The sequence below is a fragment of the Somniosus microcephalus genome, chromosome 4, assembly GCF_052327205.1.
Source record: "Somniosus microcephalus isolate GS21.2 chromosome 4, FLI_Smic_1.0, whole genome shotgun sequence".
NCBI classification, from domain to species: domain Eukaryota; kingdom Metazoa; phylum Chordata; class Chondrichthyes; order Squaliformes; family Somniosidae; genus Somniosus; species Somniosus microcephalus.
The window spans coordinates 171,933,679-171,951,700 of NC_140990.1; the positions used below are offsets into that span (position 1 = coordinate 171,933,679).

The 18,022-nt window shown below is 44.9% G+C and overlaps 1 protein-coding gene across 2 annotated transcripts in view; it reads right to left on the bottom strand.

Annotated features, from left to right (window-relative positions):
- Nucleotides 1-9,151: 9,151 nt before the first annotated feature.
- The window catches only part of LOC147119992 (partitioning defective 3 homolog B-like), a 1,739,115-nt gene continuing 1,730,244 nt past the window's right edge, over nucleotides 9,152-18,022 (bottom strand). For both annotated transcript variants that reach the window (XM_085985464.1, XM_085985463.1), the window contains exon 23: nucleotides 9,152-13,891. In XM_085985464.1, the coding sequence (XP_085841590.1) occupies nucleotides 13,495-13,891 (397 nt within the window). In that variant the 3' untranslated portion in view covers nucleotides 9,152-13,494. The remainder of the gene's footprint in view (nucleotides 13,892-18,022) is intronic.

The following is an 18,022-nucleotide window of genomic DNA, read 5'->3' on the forward strand; positions in this document are numbered from 1 at the left end:
TTGAATTCTATTTGATATTGATGTGCCCCTAGGAAAAGGGACCATCTCTGGAGTCGCTGCGCTGTCATCACCGAAACACCCTTCTTAGGGTTAAAAATGGATACCAACGGCTGATGGTCTGTCAGAAGTGTGAATTTTTGGCCCTGCAGGTAATGATTAAACTTCTTCACTCCCCATACAAGGCTGAGAGCCTCCCTATCGATCTGCGCATAGTTGCGCTCAGCGGAGGTCAATGATCTGGATGCAAACGCGACTGGCCTTTCCGTGCCATTTGGCAACTTGTGTGAGAGTACTGCCCCAATACCATATGGAGAAGCATCACAAGCCAACCGAATAGGCAGTGTCGGGTTGAAGTGAGCCAACACTTCCTCTGAGGTGATCAATTCTTTGCTTTTGCGAAATGCCTTCTTACAGTTTTCGCTCCATTCCCATGGTACCCCCTTCTGTAAAAGAGCATTCAGCGGGTGCAGTACCGTGGATAGATTCGGTAGAAACTTATGGTAATAGTTAATCAATCCCAGAAACGACCTCAACTGAGAGACATTATCCGGAGCGGGAGCCTTTACAACTGCCTCTATCTTGTCAGGAGACTTATGAAGCCCCTCCCGGTCAATGACATGACCACAGTACGAGATCCGCTTCTGAAAGAACTCACATTTCTGCCGATTAACTCTAAGTCCATACTCTTTCAGTCTGTTGAGCACCAGTTCCAAGTTTGCGAGGTGTTCTTCATCACCATCACCTGTAATCAGAATATCGTCCAGGTAACATTGTGTGCCTGGAATTCCCTGTAATACCTGCTCCATGGCCCTCTGCCAAATTGCCGGAGCCGATGCCACTCCAAAAACCAGCCTATTATACCGGTACAAACCTCTATGCGTGTTGATCGTGAGGTACTGGCGTGACTCTTCATCAACCTCCATCTGCAAGTACGCCTGCGCCAGGTCTATCTTGGTGAAGTGTTTCCCGCCAGACAACGAAGCAAAAATATCCTCAATCCGCGGAAGTGGATACTGCACCGTGTGAAGCACCGGATTAACGGTGATCTTGAAATCTCCACAGATGCGAACCTTCCCTGGTTCTCCTGGCTTGTTGCTCGAAGGACGTTTCATAACGGGAACAATGGGCGTAGCCCACTCACTCCAATCTACCTTAGACAGTACACCTGAACGTTCTAGCGCTTCCAGTTCCGCTTCTACAGTAGGTCGTATTGCATAGGGTACCGGTCTGGCTTTGAAAAATTTTGGTTGTGCATGTTCATCAATCTTGATGTTTGCCGTAATTCCTTTCAGTGTTCCCAGTCCTTGCTGGAACACCTCTTTAGCATCATCCAATATTTTGGACAATCGTTTAGGTTTGACATCTGTTTCCCCGGAATCTACCGTTAGTGCTTTTAAGGAGTGCCAGTCCATATTCATTTTCCTAATCCACTCCCGTCCCAGTAGTGGTGGACCTCCTTCAGGTAGCACATATAAGTCCATTACTTGGCTTTCTTCGCCCTTGTGGACCACTTTTACCTCTATCTTTCCGATGGGGTACACTCTTTGCCCCGTGTATGTTTTCAATATAATCTCCGTATCCCGTAGGGGAATATGTTGGAATAACCTTTTGTAATCTTTCTTATTCATGACCGTCAATGCCAATCCAGTGTCCAATTCCATCTTTACTTGGACTCCTGCTATCTGAAGAGTGACCCAAATTGTCTGGAGATCTGCATCCTTACCAATGTTGTGTACTCTTAAGCTACCCAGTTCATTACTGCTAGCGTCTGAATCTGACTTCTGTTCATTCGAACTGGTCTTTGTCACCTTGTGCACCTTTATGTATTTTCCTTGTGGTGACTTTTTGTTGCTGGTCTTCTTTCCTGACCGGCATACTTTAGCTATGTGGCCAAGCCTGCCACACGTTCTGCATTCTTGGTTTTTAAACCAACACTGGTTCTGATCGTGTGTTGTCTTTCCACAACGATAACATTTTACAGTACTCAAACCCAATTTATTTGTACTGAGTTCCGGTGACCGTAGCTGCATTACTGCCGTGCCTCTCGCTGCGGCTTCGTGTGCTGCTGCCATAGTGACCGCTTTCTCAAGCGTCAGCTCATTCTCCTTGAGCAGTTGCTTTTGTGTATCTTCTTTTAATACACACACAAATTTATCTCTTAGCGCTTCTGTCAGTCCCGTTCCAAACTGACAGTACTTTGCTAGCTTACGCAATTCCATTAAATATTCAGCATTGCTTTCATCCTTCAGCTGCCTTCTGCTGTAAAATTTAAATCGTTCCGCTAGCATCAGCGGCGTGGGGTTTAGATGATTTTTCAGGACAGTAACAATCTCCTCGAACGTCTTATCCGCCGGTTCATCTGGTGATAAAAGGTGTTTCAATTGCCCGTATGTCTTTGCACCCATTAAGTTCAATAAAGTTAGTGCTTTCTCTGCATCTGGGATTTTATTTGCTTTACAATAATTTTGTATGCGTTCTACATACATGGCCCAATCCTTGATGTCGCTATCAAAGGTATCAATGTTCTCATGTTTAGGCATCGTTGCAATTTATTTTATCCCAAGATGGCGGCTTCCCGCTCTTGTCTTCGTCCTCCGCCTACAAAATGGCGGTTTTCCTGCGCTTGGCGGTCTTCACCCACTGGCTGCAATGGCGTTTGGCGTGCCGCTGCTGCTCCCCTTTCCCAGCGGTTAGTAACTCCCCCGACGCTGTCTCCGCTTCACCGCGGCTCCCTCGGGCATTCGCGCTTCCCTGATGTCGCGCCTCGCAGCCCTTCTTGCAGCCCGGTTATTAGCACTGGCTGCGTTCGCCTTCACCGCGGCTCTCGCGCCTTGAGTCGCCCCAGACGCTGCGCCTTTTTGGCCCGAAAGCGGCCCGGCCCTTATCACCAGCCGCGATCGATGTCCCCGCGCTGCGCCTTTCGGCCCGAATGCGGCCCGGCCCTTATCTCCAGTTGCGATCGATCTCACCGCCCTTATTCCTCTGTCTTCCTCCCCCCGTCTGTACAGCCAACGCGGCCGACTTTCTGCTCGCGTCGCTGACCGGCTTACCCACCACCGAGGTAGAAAGAAGATAGCTGACTGCCGCTGATGGAGGCTTCGAGTTCAGGATGTCTTCTGCACTCTGGGTTCTCGATGCCTGCCACGCGACGTGTCTTCCAGCAGGGTGATGAGGGTGGATGCCTCTCTTCGACGCCCGTTCTGTGGACGAAGCCGCCGTGGATATAAACTGCCGCAGGGTAAGAATCGGACTCGTCGCCACTGTTAAGTCTGTGTGTTCCAGTTGTATTAAGATTAATTACTGACACAGACTACAAGAATAAAGTTCAACAGGTCTTTACTAGTTGGAGGTCAGGACTATACTAAATACAATATCACTACACAGTACTTATATACCGGTGGTCACCACCGGTATTACGTATACAGCAGCCAGAGAAAGTAGTACATCTCTTAAGGTGGAACAGGCTTAAGTTCTCTTAAGGTGGAACAGGTTACATACACCACACAAAACAACAACAGAAAACGCTGGAAAAAACTCAGCAGGCCAGGCATCATCCGTAAAGAGAAACAAATTAACGTTTTGGGTCGAAACCCTTCTTCAGAACTGAGAAAAGAAAGGCAGGAAATGAAACAGATTAAAAGGCAGTTTGGGGGCTGGGAAATGGGGGAGGGGATGAAAGAAGAACCATTAAGAGATATTCAAGGTGAGACGAGATGGTAATAGGGCAGGTAAAGAAACAAACAATGGCTCTAGATGAAGTGTGAAATGCGCTGGCAGAGTGAAAGACAGCTGGAACAGCGCCTCATCTTCCGATTAGGCACTTTACAGCCTTCCGGACTCAATATCGAGTTCAACAATTTCAGATCATAGCCTCGGCCCCTATTATATTTTTTATCCACACTTTTGGTTTGTGCCTTTTCCTTTTTTTTCTCTCTCCCACATGGCAGCTGTCTTTCACTCTGCCAGTGCATTTCACACTTCATCTAGAGCCATTGTTTGTTTCTTTACCTGTCCTATTACCATCTCGTCTCCCCTTGAATATCTCTTAATGTTTCTTCTTTCATCCCCTCCCCCATTTCCCAGCCCCCAAACTGCCTTTTAATCTGTTTCATTTCCTGCCTTTTTTTTCTCCATTCTGAAGAAGGGTTTCGACCTGAAACGTTGACTCGGTTTCTCTCTATGGATGTTGCCTGGCCTGCTGAGTTTTTCCAGCATTTTCTGTTATTATAAACTTAAGTTGTTGTTGTACTACTACTGTACAGGCAAATGGAGAGGATGTCTGTGCTCTGCATTGCGAAGTGTGGTTGGACTGCTGTGTAAAAACCACTGAGAATAGCCACAAAGAGACTGAATACTTATCAATATATAATTGATTCAATCTTTTTTTTGTCCGTTTCTCTTGACAACAAAAGAGAGATTGCATCTTTGCAGCTTGAGACAACACAATGAACTAATTAGCTTCTGCATATTTCAGGCTTGTGACGAGGCACAGCTCTGGTTACAAAGCACTGAGGCGGGTGATGAGCACTTGAGATTTGCACTTAATATTGTCAACAGGCAGTTCTCTCCCCAACTCCACACACCTCCAATTTCCCTTCAAACAGGAGATCAATGTTAGGTTGTTGAAGGAGTATACTGTAAACTGAATCGATGATGGATTTGCCTTAACATGTGCTAGATGGTTCCTTTATTGCTGATCTTGGTAACTTGAGGCTGCACTTGCAATGTTTCATTAAAGCATGTGCTGCTTCCTGGCTGGGAGAAAGGATGAATAAAATAGTAACTGAAGGAGTGGCCAGTGCACAGAGCTGTCAAGGCCAATTACTGTCCTGTACTGCACCAAGACTGGGAAAAAGCTCAGGGATATTGGCTACAGTGACGGTCTTAACTGTTAAGATTGTGCTGCATCCAGCTGAGCCACTAGGGGATGCTGTGCATTTCTGACACAATCCATTTACTGAAAAGTTCAGTCCCTGTTCATCCCTCCCCTCCTCCCCTACTTTTGTTGTCATGTCAAGCTGTGCGATGACGTTCTTCATTTGAAGAGACGGCCTCATTAACCTGGATCATTTGAAGTGTAAAATATCACACTGTCACAGGAGGGTCTACATCCTTATTTAAGGCACTTCAGCAAAGAGCCGCTTTGCACTAACTGTTAACAAAGAGGCTGCTTGCTCTCTCTCTCTCTACATAAGTGACAAGAGAGACTACTTGGGCACAAGTTTATTGTACAGAAATTTCTTCAATGTAAATCGGTCAGAAGTCAATTTTTTTTTGAACATTAGTTCTCGCTTTCTATTTATTTCTTAGTTAAGAAGAAGCCTCTCACCCTTTCCCTGCTCTGCTCTTATCTCAAGTCAGGTTTGGTTTTGGACTTGTAAGTGCAGGGTTCTCAAAATTCTCGCACTCCCCAAATTATGGATCAAGGGACCCTGTTTGGACAAGTTATTAAAAATAGGGTACCCAAAATGGCTTCTGTAACTTCGTGACCAAAACCGACAGGATTTTTAAAGCAGGGCTCTGCAGACAGGCAGGCCCGGAGACGAAACTTAAAATTGCAGGTATCTGTGAAAAGGACTCTCTGGAGCCAGCCAGCCAAAGTAAACACAGAATATGCATTCATTCGACTTGAAATAGATCAAGCTAGAATGGGCCTAGAATCGAGGCCATTAGCTTTCTGCATATTTAATCGGTAACAGCTCACAGTAGCCATCAAGTCAGGATGGGGACAATTAAGTTTCATCCATGACAAACAACCAGGACATCGGGGCCATTAGACCTGGAGGCAACTACTCCACAAGTCGTTAAAATAAATGGCTGTAATCATTTAAACGAGCCCGCCAAAAGTTAGACAAAGGACTGACCTGATTTGGCGCGCAGATAAGGAGTTGAACGGGTATAATTGTAGGCCCATCAGTGGCAATCGCTCTTGTTATCTCTTGCCTGTGGCCTTGGCCTGCTGCCTCTTGTTCTCGTGCCCTGGCCTCGTGGCGGGCTCTCTTCTCACTCCCCGCGCCGCTCAACAACCAAGGACGCCCATCACACCGGGGCCAAACGCGGGAGGAGAATGAGACCCGAGTTCAAAACCACACAGGACACACAGGCCACAAACGGGCAGACGAGACGAGATGAAGAAGGTGGTAAACCGATAAAGGCAGAGAAGGGCAGCGGAAAGATGCATTTGGGGACAAACGCCCAGTTATAAGCTGGTGTTTGGTGAATAAGTTGGCGTTACAGTAAAACACTGTTTTAAGAATATGCTGGCGTTTGAAGAATGGGTAGCAAAATCAAGACAAACGGCCTAGTTATAAGCTGGCATTTGTCACATGGACAGTAATAGCCCGGTTAAAGAATAAACTGGCGTTCGAAGCATGGCTAGTGAAATCATTTAAATGGTAAAGACCGCCAATCGACCCCCGACCGTAACACTACCGCCGACGACCGCCCAAGGGAGAAGAAGAAGAAAACCCATCGCGACTCGACGACGACAGTAGCTGAGGAAAAGGAGGGTGCTTCGCATCAACAACTTCAGCGCCGCGCCCTGAGACCATGTGGCGACGGGATACCCCAAAGGACAGCAAGAGCGGACCTCAAAACCAACCCAATTAAACCAACAGGTTTTGGATTGGTGAGCATGAATTCCTGGCCCCTCATAGCTTAATCTAGTTAGGTATAGGGGGTGGGATAAGGATAAGGGGATTGTTAATGTAGTTGTTTTCCCTCGATGTGCCGTGTGTTCCCCATTCCCATATAAGTGTAATTGTTTATGCCTGTATTTCATACCAATAATTTTCATAAGATTGTTTTATTCTGCTTTTAATAAAATTTTGGTTTTCTTGCACCAAACCACTTGTCTACTCGATTTTCTGTATCGCCGCCTGTACCTAAGTCTGGTGTCTAGAACCCAGGGGTGTGGGAGCGATTCGAACCGCTCAAAAGACAGTCAGAGGTGAAGCTGACTGGGTGCACGCCACCCCCTACAGACTTGAGTAAAGGCGAGATCTTTTTTCCATTACACACAGTAATACAGGTGTTTATGGTTTTTAAAAAGCGTTTGTACACCCAGAATTTAGAGGAGAGCAGTGTGGCAAGGGCAGGGGAGTGTGGGGGAATCAAATGGAATGCTTTCCAGAACAACGTTAACCACTGGTCAAATGAAGTTTGGGTGATGCTTGCATATTCGTTTGCTGCACGTTCATTTATTTTCACCCATCGCCCCTGCGCACACTGACCTACATTGGCTTCCAGTCCACCAACGCCTCAAATTTAAAATTCTCGTCCTCGTATTCAAATCCCTCCATGGCCTCACTCTACCTATGTCTGCAACCTCCTCCAGCCATACAGCTCTCTCAGCACTCTGTGTTCCTCCAACTCTGGCCTCTTGTGCCTATCCCATTTCCGTTGCCCCTTTGCCTTCAGCTGCTTAGGCCCGAAGTTCTGAAATTCCCTCCCTGAACCTCTATACCTCTCCTCCCTTAAGATGTTGCTTAAAACCTATCTTTGACCAAGCATTTGGTCATCTGTCCTAATATTCCCTTATAAGAACATAAGAAATAGGAGCAGAAATAGGCCATTTAGCCCTTCGAGCCTGCTCCGGCATTCAATAAGATCATGGTTAATCTTCTACCTTATCTCCACTTTCCTGCACTATCCCCATATCCCTTGATTCCCTTATGTGGCTTGGTGTCAATTTTTTTCTGATAATGCTCCTGTGAAGCGCCTTGGAACATTTTACTATATTAAAGGCGCTATACAAAGGGTCATTGACCTGAAACGTTAACTCTGTTTCTCTCTCTGCAGATGCTGCCTGACCTGCTGATTATTTCCAGTATTTTCTGTTTTTATTTTATAGTATATAAATGTAATTGTTGTTATCATTCATGCAGTTCCATTTTGCACTTTTACTGGCGGTTTAGAAAAGTCTCCATTACTTTGTTTTCTTTTTTTGGTATGAATCATCATTAGGCACTGGTAGTTTTGCAACAAAAAAAATGCTATTCGGTAAGTGACCTCTGTCCAGTTATTCTCTTGGATTATCCTGCAAGAACATTACCATCCCCTCCCCTTGCTAAAAGTCAAATTGGAGGAAAAACGCATTGAGGAACAAAATCAATGGGTTTATGTCTAGTACACAGGGATAATTTGACCACGTTGGACTACACTGAGCACAGGTGTATTGAGAGGTTAAAATCCCAATTCATCCACATATGTAGTGGAGTAGGTAGAAAAGAAAGACTTGCATTTATATAGTGCTAATCATGATTTTAGAAAATTCCAAATTGCTTTACAGCCAATGAAGTACTTTTTAAGTATAGTCACTGCTGTAATGTACAGCAAGGTCCCACAAACACCAATGTGATAATGACCAGATCATCTGTTTGTTAGTGAAGTTAGGACACTGGGGAGAACTCCCCTGCTCTTCTTCGAAATAGTGCCATGGGATCTTTTATGTCCATGTGAGAGGGCAGATGGGGCCTCAGTTTAACGAAATCAGCCGAAAGATGATCTTACTCATTGTCAGTTGCAATTACTCTGTGTGCTCTTCATGGGTTGGGAGGAGGGAGTGCTTTATTCTTAATTTCTGTTGCGGCTAAAAAAAAAATCAATGTTCCTGGTAGTAGATGCAAATTTAACAAAGGATATTACCATGCCCCCCTTCCCTGTGCTGTTTTGCTCCAGAAGACTTCTCACCAGTCTTCTTCCAGAGGAACTGGACCGACAGACAAGATAGTGAGTCAATCATGTACGTCATTGTGTCAACAGACCTCCTGGGACACAGGGTCAGACCGTAGAGGTGTGATTGGAGGGATTGCATTACTTACAGTCTGTTCAGCTGTCTGCAGTTAAATGACAGTCCTGCTGGGCTGGCAGGAGTGCGACTCTGCTTGACATTAATGGAAGAAAACTTTTAGAAAGGAATTATATTTTTAATTGGCAGACTATTGGTGGTAGAGATGTAATGTTGGTGATCCTACCTCCGGGCAAGGCCAATTAAGGAACGCTGCTCCTTAAAGATGCCACCTCCTGACAGGTCCATGGTCACAAAGAGATTAACCGCATAGCACCCAAAGCAGAATGAACCAACACTTGATCCATGTCAGAGTCATTTCTTTTATAAAAGGTGTGTGTGTATAAAAAAAATAACCCAGTCTGTTAATTAATAATAAATGTTTATAAAAGAGAAAACAGAAGCACACAAGAGCTGGGAGAAGGATTCTCAAAATCAACTCTAGCCAAAAAAAAATCCGTAATCCCATTACATTTTTGGTTCTGTTGTTGAAATACTTCAGTAGCTCTCAAGGTTGTCGTTAACATTTTAATTGTTACCTGCAAGGACTAGTACAGAATTTCAGTATCCAGACAGCCTTTAGTAGGTGCTCAGCCATCATTATCATGGTGCAGTAGTGCTTCTAACCCCTCGACGAAATGACAACAATAATGGATATCCAGAAGTGATTTACAAGTGATCAACAACAGTTACACTGAGAGGGGGCTCAGATAATATACAGGGGTAGAAATTCGTCATGGGCGGTGGCGCTAAACGGACGGTATTGCATTTGCCGCCTGTTATACGCCCCGCTTAATATTCAATTCTGCTGAAGTCAATGGAGCTGAATATCGGCCACAGAGTTTAACGGCTGGCCTATTCGCTCTCACCCGTTTCACACTAGCACACACACAACTAATTTATAGCCACAATATTTTAACCATCAACTGAAGCTATTTATTCGATTTGTAATCACTCTGGATTATCCATTATTCTTTACCTTAAAATTAACAACACCTCAGTTAGTTTCCAGGCACTATATGAACAGAAACAGAAAGTCAGTCAATACCTGCAGAAAGAAAAGTTAGGTTGACATTCTGGGCAGAACCCTTCGTCAGAAACTTCTGAATACTTTGATTAGATTACAATCACGCTCAGATAGTCAATTCTTCTACGCAGAAGATATTTCAACCCCTTGATGAGGATTGCAGCATGTTACTTGCTCCTGATTATCCATTATTCGCTACTTCAACTGCAGCATTTCAACTCTCTTGAGCGCTGCACTCTCAAATGTTCAACAGCGGATAAGTCTACCCCCAACTGAGGAGAGCCCGGTGAGATAGTCCAACTGGGTGTCCATCACCACGTCATCACGTGGACAATGATGGAGAGCACACCGATTGTCTGAGCTCAAGCCAAACTTTCAAAAGCTGCACATTTTCCAAAATACAAGGTAGTGGCTCAGAAAAGGAGTAGCAAGCAGCTGCACGGGTCTCTGCTTGTATCTGGGAACTGCACCTAGATGACAGGGCTCACCCGGTGGTCTCATCCTTTAGATCATCTCCCCCCCACCCGCCCCCCAGCCTCAGCTTACCAAGCAGCAGGGGATGGGGCTCAGTGGTTCATGTATATGAGGTACCAGGTTCAATCCCTGGCATCTCCACATGGATTTTTACTGTAGTTGATGACTGAAGTGGCGACCCATGTCAACATTTAAAATTAAGTTTGATTGTTGTAGGAAAGAGGGGGTAAAGGGATATGGGAACAGGCACACAGAATTGAGACTACTGCTCATGTGGTGGATAAAACACCAAAATGGGCTGTAAGGCCTATTTTCATGTTGTAATTCTATGCAAGTATAGTACCGGGTGTTGCGTAGACTACGCTTGTATGTCCTCGCGATTAAAGGGTGATCTAGTTGAAGTGTTTAAGTTGATTAAAGGATTTGATAGAATAGATGGAGAGAAATATTTCCTCTGGTAGGGGAGTCCAGAACAAGGGGGCATAACTTTAAAATTAGAGCTAGGCTGTTCAATGGTGATGTCAGGAAGCACTTCTCCACACAAAGGGTGGTCGAAATCTCAAACTCACAAAAAGCTGTTGAGGCTGGGGGGTCAATTGAAAATTTCAAAACTGAGATTGATAGATTTTTGTTAGGTAAGGGTATTAAGGGATATGGAACCAAGGCGGGTAAATGGAGTTGAGATATAAATCCACCATGATCTAATTGAATAGCGGATCAGGCACGAGGTGCTGAATGACCTCCTCCTGTTCCAATGTTCCTAGGGGCTGTCTTCTTGATAATAATCATCTGTTTGAAGAGGAGAGCCCCCTCTGATCTATCTACAGATTAGATAAAGTACACAGTCCTCAAAGGTGCAGATATGGTGGAACAAGCTTGAGGGACTGAATGGCCCGATAATGTTGCCAGCTTGTGTGCTTATGCAAAAGCCATTCAAAGCAGCCACAACTCGATTACAGCCATCTCTCTCTCTCTCTATAGCTCTCTCTCAATGCAGAGATTTCACTGCGAAAAAACCACATCAATGAGATTCTGGAATATTGAAACCACAAGCAATGGACTCGTGGTTAATCAGGGCTGTGCGGGTCATCATAAAAAGATATCTAATCACACACTGAATGCTTACTCATGACCGTAAATTGTTCCATTGGTGCACCATTCAAAGGCCAATCAAATTGTCACAAAACCTGTGCAATATGTCAGAGGGAATAGATTTTAAGTGGATATTTTGTCATTTACTGAGAGCAATCATTGACCGCAGGGGAGGGGAGGGGGGTGGGTAAGAGAGCATTTCTCCCCCTCCCCTTTTCTGCCAATTTTCTTGCCACCGCCTCCTCTTGGTAAATTTCCACAGGTACCCGTCACCTTACCTCAGTGGCTCAACAGTGAGTGACAGAGGGCTACTGAACCATGGGGTGGGTTGGTGGTAAGGGGACATAGCCAAGCCTGCTCTACCCACACCAAACATGGCACTGGGATGAGAGAGTAGCTGGGTAACTTATCAGTAGCAGGAAGCCTGGATGATTTTTTTCCCCTCCCATATCCAGAGGCGACCTATCGCCACCCTGGCCAAGATCAGCTAACTCAGCACATACTGGCGATCGGATGTGGGACCTTCTGAGTTTGTAAGGTTCAGTCACACCGCATAAAACTCACTTGATCCATTAGCATTGATAGGAGACAGCGGTTAGAGACCTTTTGCCATCAGATCTTAATGTTGCCCTACTTGATACTAACTGAAATTACATGGAGATCTGGGAGTTCATTTTTTCTCTCTCTCTCTCTCTCTCTCGAGTGCAGAATGCTTATTAAGGCAGGGAAAATGCATTTTCTATTTAATTACTGGTGAAAACCTATTTTTAATTAAATGTAATTACAAAAGCCCTCTTAAACTGACATTTATAGTCTTCCTATATATTTTAAGCCAGCTGTATGACATCATTATGTGGTGACAGGAGGCTGATAGTTCTCTGGACACAGTAAATGACATCTCTTAGCAGATGGAGAGCAGGCTTTGAGACTAGTTTTTGCTGTGAAATCTCAAATTATATCTTGCTAATAACCAGATATTGGAAGAGTATTTGACATATTAAAAGGGAAATTATTGCTGGTCTGTGGAGAGATAATAAATTGAACAGCTGGGGCTGAATAGGATGGGAATAGAATGACGTCACGTGTAAGAAATGTAAGAAGGACTTTTAAACTCAGTGTTGCTAATAATGGAGACTGCTTTCTTGTGAGATTATAATATAATGGTGCGTGCTATAATACAGGTGGATTAACAATAAACATTTCCCAATCATCGCATCATATAAGCTGGTCAAAAACTCTTGCTGCAATCATCATGATTTGTGTTGATTAATATCTTAAAAAGCATCATTAACCAGGTCAGGTTAGCATTCTAATGTTAGAGTCTGTATCATGCTGGTTTGGAAAAATCTCCTCTTTAGGTCATTTCAACCTTGACTTGACACTCGGACCATCACTGTCATGTACATTCCTTCACAAAACAGTTCAAAGCTAGCCCACATTTATGAATGGTGGGCCATCACAATGTGAAATAAGCAGATACAGGGAGAATACCCAAGAATGGTGACGATTGAACCAAGGGCTCAGGTAATGTCCCTTTGCTGGTTTATAAACTCATCTGAAGCTCGCAATTAAATTCCTGTCCTGGAATATTACACTAATATATTTATAAGGTGTGCTGCTTTTAATGTTATAAAGGGGCTCGATTCCCTTGCAGCTTCACTATCCTGGCTGCGTGATGACATTCGCAAAGAGGATTAACAATCGTGTTAGCTTTTTTTCCTGCAGGATTATCGGGAAAGGATCTGTGGTTCCTTACTGGGGAAAGTGCGCGCCCAGTGTAGAGTTGATCTCAGTTAGCTCCTCTCTCTCTAACGATATTTGTAAACCTGATCATGGTGAAGGTAGTTCAACGATTTATTTTCATACTTGATTAGCGACACATAACTATTCATCAAGGGAGGCAAGATCATTCTTATCTGACGGGGGCGGAGGTTGGGAAAAGACCTTTCAATCATGAAACATATTCGATGAACTTAGTTGAATTCAGATCCAGAATAAAGCAATTTATTTCCCCTGCTTGAGAGGTGGAGACCAGCAGTGGAAGGCCATGTCTGTTGACGCATTGCCTTTGTGCGATAACACAACGTCTTTGAGCCTTCTCACTGGATTGTGGCTAGACAGCTGCCGTCATGCCATTCTTTTGCCTGGGGTCTGGGTGCCGGCTATCCTGGTAGGGGTACCTGTATCGGTCTGGGCTGCTCTCCCGGTACGCCGTCTTGCCCTGGTCATGGTAGCGAGGCATTTTAAAAGTCTGCGTCGGGGACGGAGGTACATCGTGCCTGTGGGGTCCCTTGTACTGGGCTGGCGGATTGTATGCAGCCTCCCGCAGCCAGGCGCCACTCAGGTAGTCTGGGATCCTGGGGTCCAGGCGGCTGTCGGCAGCATTCCGGGGATAATTCCCTCGATGCAGGTATCCCGCAGCGTGTTGCTGGGCTCCCAGGTACCGGGGTGGTTCTCGGTCACCATAGGAGGCTCGAAGCTGATATTCGTCCGGCTCTCCAGGAACATGCCTAGAGCAAAATAAAAAGCATCGGTTTTACTTAAGTTTGCATATAGTGACAGCACAAGGCCTGGCCAGAATGGAGATGATTGGGTAATTGCCCCATCAATCACGCTTGGAGACTGCACTGCTGTGAGCGACTGGGATTGATTTTATGTACATAATTTGTATTAAGTAACTATCCTCTCTTCACGGCACCCTACTTTTATCACAACTGCATTTGGCAAAACAACTAATACAAAATTATTTTGTGGCATTCAGAAGGGAGGAAGAGTTTTGTACACATTACATTCACCTGCAAATTCTGCAGGTGATAAATGCTCAATTTAACTTCCATATCTTCATCCATGCCTTTGTTACCTCTAGACTTGACTATTCCTATGTTCGCCTGGCTGGCCATCCAAAACGCTGCTGCCCGTCTCCTAACTTGCACCAAGTCCTGTTCACCCATTACCCCTGTGCTCACTGACTTACATTGCCTCTTGGTCCAGCAACGCCTTGATTTTAAAATTCTCATCCTTGTTTGCAAATCCCTCCATGGCCTCACCCCTCCCTATCTTTGTAACCTCCCCTAGCTCTACAACATGCTGAGATCTCTACACTTCTCCATTTCTGGCCTCTTGCGTATCCCCAATTTTCTTCACTCCATATTTGGTGGCCATGCCTTCAGCTGCCTCGGCCCTAAGCGCTGGAATTTCTGTCCTAATATCGCTTTATTTGGCTCGGTGTCAAATTTTGTTTGATAATCGCTCCTGTGAAGTGCCTTGGGATGACTTACTATATTAAAGACACTATGTAAATGCAAGTTATTGTTGTAGTCCTGACCACCTAACTCAGAGTCCCATACAGTCGTTATACTGCTGTCCTGAAGGTGCTCTCTAAAACCTCAATCCCCCCCTTCACCAGTTTTGATTCTGTCCTCGAGAAGCAGACTGTGTCCTGTACAATTCTTCTCTCCCCCCCGACTCCCGAAAGCAATGGCATACAGCCAGGGTTCAACTGCACGGGTGCTGCAGGCTTGTAGAATCTCGCCTGAATGGTCATTCTTCAGGTGCGTGTCCAGACTGCAACTTGGTAGGTCACCACAGCTGAGCCTGATCCTGTCCTTGCATGATATCAACACGTATGCAGACTTACCGTTGACTGGATAGTGATTAGCAGTGGAAACCTTGGCTACGGACTCAGGGTGTCCATACCAGCGGCAAAATTGGGGTATCACCGCCCCCTCCTCCAAAAAAACAGGTAAAGAGCATTTTGAATAAAACTTACTTCGAACAGAAGGTCAATGTGATCTCCTGGACTATTTTGATTGCCTGAGGGGGACGGAGAGGAATTTTCCAGAGTGTTCTTTCCCATATTGGCCCTGGTTTTTTTGCCTCTCCCGGGAGATTACACGGCTTGGGGCAGGGGGGGCGTCGAGATGTGCTCAGTCATGATACTGTGTCTAGCACGGTGTGTGGGGCAGGCTTGATGGACTAGCTGGTCTTTTCCTGCCCGTCCATTTTGTATGTTCGCATAACCCCCCTCCCCACACACATTTTCCTTTCCCTTTACAGTTGTATGTACACAATCAGATGAAGTGACCCAGGTTGGTATTTCAACAATGTTTAACATTCCTTTGATTCTCGAAAAATTTCAATAAAGAACTTTTAAAAAAAATATAAAGCGTGTTAAACAGTTGATTTGGTTGCAGTCTTTTCAATTTCCAAGCAGACACTGAGGAGTTCTCCAGGGTGGGGGCTTCGACAGTGAGAATAAATTTTCATGGGAGTAAAACAACTATTAAATGAAACAAAAAACTAGAGATTATTTGCGACAGAATACTGTGAGTTGCAGAAATGTTGCGCGCTCTGTTCATTTCCCTAATTCACTCTTCCTTCTGTTTGAAGTCATTAAATGGTAAAAAAAAAGTGTAATTTTGAAACTGTTAGATGCTTATTGCAAGTGCAGGGCCAATTTGGGACTTCTGCCCAACCCCCCCCAGTTAATGGTAAGTGTCTGCTTAGTATATCACTGAAGTAAAGAACCTCAGAGGTGGAACGATTAACACATTATGCGAGAGAGGTTTCTAAAGCTGGGTGTGAGGTGAGGTAATAGGGAAGCATTACACTTTATAATGGCGATATTATCATAGCAGGTGTCCCCTGCCGTTGCTTATAGCAAGTTGAGGATACACTATTTTACGACAGGGAACGTGTTACAGGAAGCAAGGGTGACACACATAGGAAGTGCACACTACACAAGACATACACTCTCATATACACAGATCTATATATATATCTCATGCCAGGATACCGTAAAACAAAAAGGAAAGTGAGCCAGTGATTTCAGCAATCACAAAAACTTTCATCAACTGCAGATAGAAATAGAGATAGATAAATAAATAATATATATGTATATAAAATGATATAGGTGTAGCTTATAGAGATATAGCTAGATATGGAGATAGATGTATTAGTTGATGAAGGTGAAGGTTCCTGTGACTGCGGCAATCACCGGCTCACTTCCCTTTTCCCTACACTATGCCTGGCATGGCAATCTATTATTGTAATTTCTCTGAAGGATGTTGGTTTCTCAATTCCTTCAGTTATATTTCCGGCAGCAGATGTGATCCTTTGCTGAGTAAGACCAACAACTGATCTATCACAGAATCACAGAATCTACAGTGCAGATAGAGGCCATTTCGGCCCATCGAGCCTGCACCGACACGTATCCCACCCTATCCACGTAACCCCACGTATTTAATCCCCTAACACTAAGGGTCAATTTATCATAGCCAAATCAACCTAACCTGCACATCTTTGGACTGTGGGAGGAAACCGGAGCACCCGGAGGAAACCCACGCAGACACAGGGAGAATGTGCAAACTCCACACAGACAGTCGCCCGAGGCCAGATTTGAACCCGGGTCCCTGGCGCTGTGAGGCAACAGTGCTATCCACTATGCCACCGTGCCCCTTTTGCCTTAGGTTTTTTTTTACTTTTAACATTTAGGTTTTTGATTATATGATTGCACCTCCATTTGTTACTGAAGTGCCCTGTTTAGAGGGGTGCTGAACTTTCATCTCCTCCAGTTGAAACTTCTGGTTAGCTGTTTGGCCTGCGGTCCAGCCAGGAAATGGTTCTCACTGTATGACCAGCTGGGGCCTCACCCACATGACTCACAACACACCTGCATGTTCCCTTGCTGTCACCTGCTCCCTCTTACATAGAATTACACAGAATTTACAGCACACAAACAGGCCATTCAGCCCAGCTGGTCTATGCCGGCATTTATGTTCCACTCGAGCCTCCTCCCACACTTCATCCAACCCTATCAGCATATCCTTCTATTCCTTTCTCCTTCATGTGCTTATCTAGCTTCCCCTTAAATGCCTCTATGCTATTCGCTTCAACCACTCCCTGTGGTAGCGAGTGCCACGTTCTAACCATTCTCTGGGTGAAGAAGTTTCTTCTGAATTCCCTATTGGATTTATTAGTGACTATCTTATATTTATGACCTCTAGTTTTGGTCTCCCCCACAAGTGGAAACATCTTCTCTACGTCCACCCTATCAAATCCTTTCATAACCTTAAAGCTCACCCCTCAGCATTCTCTTTTTTAGAGAAAAGAGCCCCAGCTTGTTCAGCCTTTTCTGATGGGTACAACCTCTCAGTTCGGCCATCATCCTTGTAAATCGTTTTTGCACTTTCTCCAGTGCCTCCATATCCTTTTTATAATATGGAAACCAAAACTATGCACAATATTGTGCGGTCTAACCAGGGTTCAATATAAGTTTAACAAATCCTAGTGCTTTGTTTGTGCTTTTTATGGCCTTACTAACTTGCGTCGTTACTTTGTGATTTGTGCATCTGTACCCCTAGATCCCTTTAGTCCTCGGCCCCATTTAGACTCTTAGGCGGCGATTTTCCCAGCCCCGAGGAGGCGGGTTTGGAGGCGGGACAGTTGGCAAAATGGCAAAAACGGAGGGCGGGTTCGGAACCCACCTCCAAGCAATTTTGCCAGAGGCGGGTTTGATGGGTGCAATTCGGTCCCACCTCCATCAGTCGGGAGAGGTAGTTAAGACCCTTAAATTGTAGTTAAGGGCCTCTATAATCCTATTTTGACAGGCCTTCGTTATTTTACCACATTTTCAGCGTGTT